The sequence below is a fragment of the Penaeus vannamei genome, chromosome 24 (genome assembly GCF_042767895.1).
Source record: "Penaeus vannamei isolate JL-2024 chromosome 24, ASM4276789v1, whole genome shotgun sequence".
NCBI classification, from domain to species: Eukaryota; Metazoa; Arthropoda; class Malacostraca; order Decapoda; family Penaeidae; genus Penaeus; species Penaeus vannamei.
This window is the reverse complement of record NC_091572.1, coordinates 23,525,587-23,538,086: the sequence shown is the minus strand read 5'-3', so window position 1 is coordinate 23,538,086 and position 12,500 is coordinate 23,525,587. Positions and strand designations below refer to the sequence as shown.

General features: G+C 35.1%; 1 protein-coding gene across 7 annotated transcripts in view; it reads left to right on the top strand.

The window, feature by feature from the left end:
* Positions 1 to 12,500, top strand: part of PAN3 (Poly(A) specific ribonuclease subunit PAN3) — a 41,425-nt gene that overhangs the window by 638 nt on the left and 28,287 nt on the right. For 5 of the 7 annotated variants that reach the window (XM_070138556.1, XM_027362959.2, XM_070138558.1 and 2 more), the window contains exon 2: positions 6,374 to 6,514. In XM_070138556.1, coding sequence (XP_069994657.1) covers positions 6,392 to 6,514 — 123 coding nt within the window. In that variant the 5' untranslated portion in view covers positions 6,374 to 6,391. Of the gene's footprint in view, positions 162 to 5,536; positions 5,668 to 6,373; positions 6,515 to 12,500 lie in introns of those variants that run through there. The other 2 variants (XM_027362958.2, XM_027362957.2) reach the window with 2 other exon arrangements.

Genomic DNA, 12,500 nt, shown 5'->3' with positions numbered 1-12,500 from the left:
ACTGAAGATATTGTGCAAATTAATGAGTAAAGAAGGAAAGCGAAACAGAACCTGATAAATAAGAGTAAAACCAAGTGCGATATTAAAATCGGAAAGAAGAATACATAAAAATGATCTCCTGGACTTTGTTTTCTTTGATATATGTGCAACTTTGAGTAAAGGTGAGTGGAAAGGTGGTGTGAATTGCTTTTATATATGTTGTAAAGAAAGTAAAGCAGTTATATTTAGATAATGTCAGTCCAAATGATGATTATTTTATTATCGTGTTTATACTACTTTTCCCTTGGTAATTGTTTAGAAGAGGACTGCATGACATGATGCAGTGGTCTTTGCATTTTGCATTTCAGCAAAGGATGAGAGACCTTTTCCCTTAACATTCAGTAAGATTAGGTTGCACTAGCTCTATTTTTGATGATAAATTGTCAGAGAGGTTGGTGAGTTCTTTTATAGAGGAATGTGTATGGCAGAGGTTTCTGAGCCTTTGTTGGAAGGTCACAATATGGTTGTGCAGATTCAGAGATTGTGATAACTGATTGTGGCTTTACCTTCTGCAAATAACTTTTTATTCCTAACCATATTCATTGATGTGATTTTTGTGTTTTTTGAGTATTTCATAATCTTTGCACAGTCCTGTTCTGAACATTTACTGTTGTCATTGTTTATATGAATGTTATAATTGTCTTGTACTTTGCCTACTGCTTGTTTTGGTAATTGTTACTGAGAGCAACGCACCTTCTAAGAGACAATTCCCAAAAACCAAGGTATCATGTAAACCATAAAATCTAACCTAACCTTTACTACCTTCCATTTATTCCCTAGACAGGAGGGCAAGCCTCCCCTGTACCCCCCATTTGTTAGCACTTTGTGCCAAACTGTAGAAAACAAACTTTAAGAACTCAGGACGTGTGAGTGTGTTGTTGACATTCTCTGAGCAGTGATATGCAGCGGATATTTTTGTCATTTACCGGAAAATATGAGGCCACTGCAGTTTAAATTGTGTTGTTTCTTACCCTTTTCGGATGCTCTAAAAGGTGGCGATTGCTTGTCTGTCTCAGTAACATATAGGCCTACTCGTTTATTTTTTTGTTAAATGTTGTTTTGTATGCCTATGAATTTCTTACAGATGATATTTAAGACCTTCAACCTGTTGTTTCCAAGGTCATGCACTGTCCATTACAGAATTATTTTTGTGTGTATATGTGTGTGAGTGTATATGCATGTAGTGTGTGTGATTTTGTGTGTGTGTGTGTGGGGGGGGGGGGGCACGCATTCACATATGCATGTGTGGGGGGGGGGGGGGGAGTAGGCTTGCATCTAGGGGGGAGGAAGGGCTTTAGAATCAAGGTGAAGATAAACATTTTGTTTTAACATTTTGCGCACTGAAGATAGCATAGGTGTGTGAAATTATCCATAGCTCTGGGTAATATGAAACATGATTATAAGACTATCCACAGTGAACTGATCTAAATTTCAGCCAGATTAGCCGTATTTTTTAACCTGTTTGATTCAGATGTTTCACTGCCGTCATGTGGCCCAAACTACTAGCATTAGGCATACTTGAGAGGCCATTCTGATGGGTGTGCAGCTTGTAGGCTGGGCACATATAAACACTCGTGTACTGACAAAAATGTATGCTTCCCCTCTGCGATGTTATTTTCTCTCTTTCTGGAAAAGTGAAAAGTTTGATTTGCTAAATCCAACTGGTGATAGACTGTTTTCTACACACATATTCCATATCATCTCTTTTGGTAGTCCATAACTCAGGGCAATAATAATAGCAATAAGTAAAATGTTATTATTTGTGTCATTTTATTTTATTTTTTAATTTTTTTGCAATATTCAATTTTCTGTAATACAACCTGCGTGGCTGCTCACCCTCCAGTATCCTTCTTGGAGCTGGTGCTCTTCCAGTCATGACTCACAGACATTGTATTCCATACTGGTTTATGGATGAGAATAATGCAAAAGCCTCTTCCTAAACACCAAATGAGTCTAATCACCCTCCAAGAGCTTTGTGCACTTGTGGCAAGTCATTCCTGTCACTCTGGCCTTCAGCTGAAATGCTCATGTTTGCATCACCTCGACCCACAGCACATCACCTGCCTCTCAAGCCTGATTTTTTCATAGGAGTTAAAGAATGAGAAAAAAAATTCTCATACTACTACTGCTTAATGTCTTCAATATTCTTTTCCTTTAGCAAAAAAGGGACAGACAGTTCATATTGCAATGTGTTATATTTTGCATAACGTAAGTACTAATCCCATACACTTTAATTTGGCACATGACTATAGAACACTTGTCTACTAGTAAACTTTGCCAATTAACATAGTGATCATGCTGTTGGCTAATCAACCTGACCAAATCTTTTCATAAACAAGCTATAAGAGAGGTGATGATAACTATAGTCTGTCTAACTTCTTGAAGGGTAAATAAGTAGCTACTCACCCTGGACTCTGGAGCTCTCAATTTTCCAAGTTGCTTTAAAGAAGAAATTATAATTTATTGCTGCAGTTTCAATACAAAAATAAAAATCCAAACACAAGTATTAATCTATTGGATGCAGATACTTTCCTGCCATCACTTGGCCCAAAATATGGGCAATAGGGCACTTTGACATTTGTTTAGCTTGTAGGCTGGGTGCACATGAATACGTGTGGTGACAAGACTCTATGCCTCCCCTTTGCAGTGTTATTTCCTCTTTTTCTGGATAAGTAATTTTAGCTTCTTTGCCATTTTCCAATGTTTATGTCATTGGATTTGCTTTATGCAGGTGGTAATAAACTATTTCCCTTGTACCAACTCTGTATCATCTCTCTAGGTCAGGGGTGTCATACATGTGGCCTGCCGCACTCCTGTATGCAGTCTTATAGTCAGCCGTTTCACATGATTAGTGAAGCCAGTCCTTCATCTTTTAAGATGAAGACACTTTTTTATTATTTATTTTATGTTTTATTTTTTCTGTTATTGTGTTTTTGTAATGAATTAAATGGTCTTCTATGTTTTCATGTGAACCATAAGGCTGTTTCATTGCATCGACTCATGATTATTTGGCCCACATACTCTATACTAAGGTTAATTGTGGCCCCCTGGGGTAAATGAGTTTGACATCATAACTCAGTGCAATAATAATAATCATAATTAACATTTTGTTATTAGTGTCATTTATTTGTTTTTTTATAATATTCATTTTTTTAGATATAACTTGTGCTGCCAGTCTCGGTGGCCAGTAATAGAAACCTGAGCATAGAACAGGTTTTCCGGACAATTTTTAAAAAATATTGAAATATCTTACAGAATTTTTGGGGAAATTTAAGGCTTTAAAAGATCTTAAAAAATGGAGCTTTTCCTGTCGCAGGTCTTGAAATATTTTCAAAATCTTTGTGTAAATAAAAATATATGTTACTGGTGGTCGCCGTCACACTTCACTCAGAAATCATTTGTCAGCAATATTAGACCATTTACTTTTGGCAAAAAAAAAAAAAAAAAAAAAAAAAAAAAAAAAAAAAAAAAAAAAAAAAAAAGATCTGGCATGGACTGTCAGAGAGAGACTGTAAAAGATATGGGGTGAATTTTTTATTTTGGTCGCTGATGCGATATGTAGGCCTACACATTATGGGGAAGTGTGTATTGAGGAACAAGTGGCTCCAGGTCTTAAAAAGCAATTGACATGAGTCTTAAAAAGTCCTAAAAAGGTCTGAAATTTCCTCAGCTTATACCTGCAAGAACAGCATTCTCAGTCAAATTTTCCTGTGATAGTACGTTCATGTCACCTACCTCTAAAGCTAATTTTTTTATGATGATGGTCATGTCATCAAGATCATAGGGGTTAAGAGTTTGGTAATTAGAATAGAAAACAACTTGGTGACAGTGAACTCAAGGATTTAGTGTGACTGGCCAGTTTTTATGTTCCAGAGATTAGATGTACTAAATGATATTAGCCACATTTGAACTTGAAGTATTAATCAAAATTTTTTTGTTCTTCACCCTTTACTTTATTAGATATACCCTCACTTACAATTGTAGGTTCAACATGTCGAGGGAGAAGTCTCACTGTGCATGGGGAATTGCTTTCCTGTATAACAGCTGCTCCTTGTTTTTGAGTTGTAGGAAATCCTACTGATTTAATGAGAATGCTTGTAATCTACTGATGCGTTATTTTTCCAATTTTCCTTCTTAATCTAAGCTTTCTTTAAAAAACATGTCTGTAGTAGTTTTTCTGTGTGCTTTTTTTTTTTTTTTTTTTTTTTTTTTTTTTTTTTTTTATGCCATCAGCATAGATTTTGTACAAGATTAGCACTGTGAAGTTAGATATTAATACTAATCTCATTCCAACAAGCAACAAAGGATTATGAAAAATAAGTTTGAAAAACTAAATCAACATTCTACACAAACAGTTTGCAGAGGCAAAGAAATGCATATCATCTTCAGTCTGAGTTTGGATTTTTTTTATATAAATTTATTCTAGTTCCATGTAAGTTCACAATATTTTAAGATAAGGATTAAGCTAAAGGACCACATTTTTTCTCTTTCCCAATGCAAAACCATTTCATATTAACAGTGGTCATTAAAATTTTTCAACACATTTCAAAAATTATCCCTTACTATAAAGTTACTACATTTTATGGTACCTAAGTTTTGACAATGCAAGCTCAGTCCTAAAGGAAAGTTAACATCTAAGCTTTATGATGCAATGGCTGCAAGATCCAAATACAGTTTCTTTTAGAATTTCTTTTAAAAACCCAACAAAAGTTTTTTATGTTGGGAAATATGATTGGTTTTAATTTTCTCGGTTAATTCATAGTCAGGTAAATTAATCATAGATAACCAATAAGGATTGATACCAAAAATAGAGCTGTGCTGCTGTATAGCAAATTGACCTATATGACATGTATAAGACATATGAATGGGAAGGAATAATTCCATAGAGCAAGATTAACTATAGCTTTGATATATTTTTGCAGAATTACATAATCCGGACTGAGGCGTAATATTGAAACTATGTTACCAATCTTTCAGTGGAATTGATTTACGCATTCATATTTTTTTCTGCTGATGTATAGTCATCAGTGTTTTTTCAATAGTCTACTGGTGCTCTTTTCAGGAATCATTATTGTTGAAGTTTTTGTAACTTCCAGGTATGAGAGTTGTTCTGTCAGCTTAACTTGGAATGTGAATTAGATATAGTGCATTGGCTGTCTAATTGATAAATTATTTTTATGAAATTTGATGATTTAAGTTTATAGTTAATGAGCCAGTTTGCTTAGCAGAGAAAGGAAAAATTATCTTACTTAGATACAAGATTGTTTATTCATCTTTTCATTTACTTTAGTTGCCATCTTTTAAGAATGGGAGTTTATATATTTCTTTTACAGTTCAGTATACATAGGCACATTATTTTAACATATCAGGTTCTTGTCATATATTTCACATTAATCTGAGTTAACAGCAAGGAGAAAAAGTTGTAGTTACTGGTGGTATAAACAGCTGGAGAGTTAAAGAATCTTGCCTCTGCTAAGCACTGTAGTAAGCAAAGATATTACAACATCACCATTTCCTGTAGACCTGTGTGTTTGTTAGTGTCACTACAATTATGACTTAGAATACAGTCTTGGAGTTGAAATATTTGACACAGGATAACCTTTTTATTTTATTTTATTTTTTCTAAAGGTAAATATTAATTTTTTGTAGACCTGCAAATGTGTGGGAATTACCTCCCCTTATATTTGTATAGAAACCCTTTATTTCTACTCTTGAATTTGATGCTGTGTTTTGAATTGGGTTATTTTTCATAAATGATTGTAAATTTGGAATGAATGTTAGCATATTTAAGAATTTTTGTTTGTTAAATTTGTTAAATCAAATATGAAAATAGGAGTTCATGTTTGTTAATCTTTGTACTGAATGTTATGAGTAATGATTTATTTGCAGTATTGTAAGTAATTATTGTATTGTTGCATAAACATATATATTTAATTCATTATGTCCTTTGTTTGGCAGTTAGGTATTCAAGATGAAAATAGATTGCTGATTTCTCAATATGAAGTACCAAGAACATGAAAATTGGTAATCATAGTTTAGTTAGAAATGGGTATGTGTGTATTAAGTCAGCTGTGGTATTGATTCAGGGAAAATTAGAAGTTGGTTCTTGTGATAAGTTTTGAAACTATTTTATTTTTATATTGTCCTAGGTTTTATTGCTTTGTTTTTTCAGGTTTCTGAACTTTAGTTTTTTACTTAAGTTTCTGTATTTTATCTAGATATCAGCCTTTTATTTTTTTATTTTTTTTATTTTTTTATTTTTTTCCATTAACAAAAATGAGTGAACTTGGCAGAAATATTGGAGAATTATTAAATTGATTTCTCTCTGTTGCAGGCTTAGAGAGCAGTCAGTATGGACCCTCTCTTCCTCAATCTGAGCCTGCCACAGCAGGCCGTTGCTGCCACTTCCACACCTCCAGTTGCAAATCAGGTTAATGGCCTTCCACAGGAGTCAAAACTCGCCACATATATTAGTGTAAGTTGTGACTGTTTTGTAGCATTTTGGTGTAAGTTGCTGAAAACGTATTTATGAATTTTAAGTCCATCTGTCTGCATACTTTGTCAGTGTCCCCCATCATACCCGCTTGAACCCATTGTACCTACATATATTCATCGCAGCACCTATAGCATTGAAGGACCTCTGTCAGGCTCTTGTGTTAACCCTGCATCCTGTCCTGCAGTAGCAAGGCTTGAGAACTCTAGAAATGATTTATCTCTGCTCTGTTACAAAATCTCACTCAACAAAAAACTTTTAAAGATGCCAGATGCATCCCCCCATATCACATCCTCAAACATCCATTGACAATCTTTGTGTATGCATTTCTGTCTTCCTCTCCCTGCCTTGATTGACTGTCATGCCACAGGCTACCTGGCCTCCTTTTACTCTGTTAGCTCTAATCCTCTCTCTAAAATTTCTTCACTTATCTGCTCAATCCACACAAATATTAAACAGCCATAGAGACATCACACTCTTTTGTCAAAGTCAGATCTTAACCCATACAATCCTGATGACTTTACAGTTCCATCATGAATATTTCGTAAAATTGAAAATTACCAAAAAGTGAGATGAATGACACAAATAAACAAATGTTCCATATATTTTTTCCTTGCACTGAGTTATTTACTATATAGATGATATGGAGTATGTGGAAGGAAAATAAGGCATTACCATCTGGTTAAGGCAAATCTAAAAATGGACAATAGAAAATGGCAATAAAGCAAAAAAAGTTTACACAAAATAAAGGGGAGGCATAGAGTCTTGTCACTGCTCATGGGTGTTCCATGATTTCTGTGATGCAACTGGAACCAACAAGTTAACCCAGTAATGACAGGTGTCCCACATATGAGACACCCAAAAAAATAAACATTGCCGAGCATCCCACCAGTGTGACATTGTATCGGGTCTTGTGCTCTGTTGCAGCAGTGGGCCGCGGCTGGCGTTCGGACAGATTCCAGGCCAGCCCCGCGCGCTGATTTTGTAGCCGACCGGAAACTTTTATTTTTAGCTTCAAAATATACCAGTGGTAATGGGTTAACCTGTTGGAACCGGGTGCCTAGAGTAACCCAGAAATTTTTGCCATTTACCATAGTCTGTAGGTGTCACTTTATATGCTGTATTAACGGGATCGCCTTTTTTTCCGATTTTGATGAAACATTTTTTTCTTTTCTTTTTTTTTTCCTCTCTAGCCTGATGTCTGTGGTAGACTTTTTATTTTATTTATTTTTTTTTTTTCGAAATCACCCCAAACAGTTTTTGAGTTGTAGTAAAAAAAAATAAATAAATAAATAAAAAAAAAATAAAAAAGAAAGGAGAAAATTAACCAATATATAAAATCTTTTAAAAATTGCTCAGTCATTCTGATTGTTTTAGTTTACAAAATCATCCTTTATCTAGGGAATATAGGAAGCACTTTTTATTTTGACTTTTCTTTCTTTTATTTAGAAATATTTTACCGAGTCAACTGGCAGGTGTCCGAAAAAGAAAAAAAAATTCATCACATATATATCAACTTTACACGAAGCACAGGGAAAAATAAACAATTCTGCTTCCTACATACCCTAGATAAAATGTTATCTATAAAATGAGCCATAATACATTTATCTTTTGCTAAAGTTGCGTTCAGTACACTTCTTGAAAAAAAATAAGTATACTTCTAAAATAATGGTTGTTAAATTATTTTTTCTTTTCATAATCCTTATGGTATGAAAACTTAACCCACTGGCTGCGGATGGCATCAAATGATGCACCGTGCAATTAAAAGCTGATCCCCTTCGAGCAGCGGGCGGCCGCGCGGCATGGGAGCTGAGTGGGCCAGGGAATATCAGCCGCCAAGCCGGCATTCCCCTTGCGGCCTTACAGGGCCCAGGCCCACCACCCCCGGGCCCGCGTGTGCGATGGGCTGTTTACCGGCAAATGAGTTGTTCGCCTATTGCGCGTGCTAAAACCACACCCGCCACTCTTTCTGAGCGCATTTACATATGTTTGCATGTTTGCATGTATTTGCAGGGGTTTTTGCAAATTTTTGCATACATATTTTTTCGCAGATATAAGTAAACAAAATATTTGCGCGAAAGAGGGAAGGCAGCACCACTGCGCGTGCGCACACTCAAGTGCGGTCCCATACGCCACCCGAGTTGAAAATAATGAAAATTAGGGGATTACGCGCCATATTGCATAATACCGCGACCAATGGGTTAAAGGGAGAAGCATACTCTTCCTAAACCTTAATTTTCTATCATCTACCTGCATTCCGAAGTACTCCAGACATTGCCAGCACATAACGGTTTCTCAAAATCTTTCGTATAGTGTAGCAGAGTGGCAGTAATTTTTCGTGTCTATAGGCCTACATTGACCATTTTTAAAAATTTATCTAAAATCCAAAAAAAAATCATACAGCCATTCTGATTTCATATCTGATTAGAACTATACTTCTACCATATTATGCAGAAGCCATTTTTTAGAAGTCAACCTTACCTCTTTTTTTTTTGGGGGGGGGGGTGAATATTTACCGAAGCCCACTATCTCGACACCCTAATAAGGGATACTGAAAATATATACCACTTTTATAAGAAGCACATGAAAATATTGCAAATCCTTATTGTATGAAGTAATAGATCTATTATTCAGCTACAAAATGAGCCATAATACATTCAAATCGGACTGAAAATATGTGTTCTATGCGTTAAAATGTGGAGGATCCAATAATCGTGATCTTCTACCTTTTCATTATTTATACATTTTACATGACAAATCATGTATGAAATACTTGTATATTATATGATTATCTATTATTTACCTATTATTGTTGCTCTAATGAGGGTTTTTTTTTTAACGTATAATATTGGTCAGAAAAATAACCATTCTCCAGTCGGACGGGTATCATATGCGTCCTTTTCTCAGTGCGGCTGGGCGTTGTGGACCATGAAATACGATTCTTTGCATCTGCGGTATACTTATGTTTAAATCTACGGGGTCACGTCGCCAATTTTCACACTCAGACCCCATCTGAGTGTGAAAATTGCATGGCGATGTAAAAGTATGTATATAAGGTATATAAACACATATAGATCATATTTGAGTACCCCATGACCTTTTGTTTATTTATAGTTACTTCCATTTGTTTCTTTGTTTGTTTATTGTATTTGTTTGTTTGTAAGTGTTTTCTGATATTTCTAAAAGTTATGAACACATTTTAATGAGGTGTGTGTTAACCTAACTTAGACACTTATTGCGCCTTTGGTTAAACTCGCACTAAAATGTGTTTGTAACTTTTTGAAATATTAGACAACACAAACAAACAAACAAATAAACAATCAACAAACAAACAAAGAAACAAATGGAAGTAACAATATAAATAAACAAAAGGTCATGGGGTACACGAAAATTATCTATATGTGCTCATATACCTTATATTCATACTTTCACATCGCCATATAATTGTTTTTCGTCTTTCCAAGGGGTCTGAGTATGAAATTTGGTTACATGACCTCATAGAGTTATTCCGCTGATGTAAAGAGACAATTTCATGGTCCACGATGCCCCGGCTGCGCTTGGAAAAGGATGCGTTTGGTACCCGTCCGACTGGGGAACAGTTATTCTTTCAACCAATAACATATGTTGTAAAACCCCATTAGAGCAACAATAATAGGTAAATGATAGATGATTATATCAAATATAAGTATTCCGTACATGATTTGTCATATAAGATGTAAGCATAATAAGAAGTTAAAAGATCGCGATTATTAGGTCCTTCACATTTTTATGCATAGCACACGTATTTTTAGTCTGATTTTAACTTATTATGGCTCATTTTGTAGCTGAATAACAGTTCTATTACTTGCTGCCATAAGGATTTGCAATATTTTCATGTGCATCTTATAAAAGTGACATATTTTCAGAATCCCCTATTAGGGTGTTTTAACAGTCACCTTCAAAGAATATTCACCAAAAATAAAAAATAAGTAAGGTCAACTTCTCAAAAATGGCTTCTGCATATAATAGTAGTAGGATAGTTCTATTCAGACATGAAATCAGAATGGCTGTATGATTTTTTTTGGATTTTTGAGAATTTTTAAAAAATGGTCAGTGTAGGCCTATAAACCCCCCCAGATCACTGCCACCACTCTACACTATACGTAAGATTTTGAGAAACTGTTACATGCTGGGAATGTCCGGAAGACTTTGGAATGCAGGTAGATGATAGAGGATTATGGTGTAGGAAGACAAATCTTATACCTTGTTTTGTTGATAAGAAGATAGTCATGGAAAGATGAACAAAAACGCTATCTCAGGCGCAAATTTCGAACACACAGGCAATGGGAAGGGTCTTAAATAAAAGAGTGTGAGTTTCATGAAAATCGGCAAAAAAAAAAAAGAAAAAAAGCAGACGGTCCCCTTAACACCTTATTTTGAAGCCAAAAATAAAAGATTCTGTGCGGCTACAAAATTGGCGCGTGGTGCTGGCCTGGACTCTCCCTGCGCATCAGCCACGGTTGTCTCATATACGGGACACCCGTCGTTATTGGGTTAAGATGGTAATAGACTGATTTCCTTGCACAGACTTCATTTCACCTCTCAAGGTAGTCTACAACTCTGTACAATATCCAAAGGAATAAGCAGTATTTTGTTAATTGTGTAGATTTTAAATATTTCTGTATTATTTGATTTTCTGTAACACACCCTGCATCTCTGGTCACAGCAGGCAGGAATAGGATCCTGAGCATGGTAATAATGGCCTCCCAGGTGCTGGCACTTCCAGCTATGGCTCATAGGTGGTTCATTCCATCCTTAATTAATGAAATGATGCAAGGGCTCCAAAGGAGTTTTATATAGGTAGCTCCACTCTATCTTGATGAAAATCCTAGTTTGCAACTTCTGAACTAAGCTCTGTCTCTTTGCCTTGATTCATTGATAATATATGTTTTTTCTCTTGTTTTCTTTTTATTTATTTTTCTACCATTGTTATTGCTGAATCTCTTTCAAAGAAAATGCACTGAAAAAACACTTGCCATTGAATATCTCACAGATTGATCAGGCCAAATAGACGAGTGGAGCTAAAGATGTCATTATGTTTAGCCAATGAGAGTGCGCTTTGAGGTATCAGATATAGCTAGCTAGATATGTAATTATTTGTATAATATTCTTGATATTATTATAATTCCTAGAGGTGGAACAAAAATTTCCCTCCTTTCTTTATGAAAATGAAGAGTTCCTTATCATTAACAGCCATCAGAATAATCTTGGAAAAAAGTCAATTTCATTTTTGAGCTCAACAGGCTAAATGGCAGTGGAGCTACCTGGTTGTATGTCCCTTGCTGTTAGCAAGCAGGAATCATATAGGATGTTTGTGTAGATGAGTATGGAGGAGAGTAGAATGTGTGAATTAAGTGTAGGAGTGTGTGCATCATCACTTATAGTTATTTTAGTTATTCCTCTATTATCAGATATCTTTTCCTCAACATATTGGCAGTAGTAAGATTATTATAGAAAATACCATTTTAGCAAATGAATATATAATGAAATAAAATACTACTGCCTAACAATGTTGGCACTTTGTGTTACTATCACTATTAAAATGCGTTTTTAGAAAAAAGTGGCTGAGCCACATATAGCAATGGGGATCATTATTTAAAAGGTCAGCATACTATACAAGCCTTACTACCAAGACAAAACAGCATTTGTAAATAAACATGCTTCTGAGCACATTGATCTATGAAGTTGCTAGTATTTAAGACTATAAACACTGTTCCATAAGGGGGTTATTATTATTAAATTCACAAGAAAGAAAACTGCTTAAAAAAATATATCTCATTTTCAGTGCATGATGTAAACATAATTCAATGTAAACTGATTTGTAGTATGTAATTGCTTAACCCAATGCAGCTGTGGATGGCATGTACAGTTCTCCAAATTCCAAATGGCACACCCCCCATGGTGCATGGACTGCATTTTTTCTGGCAAT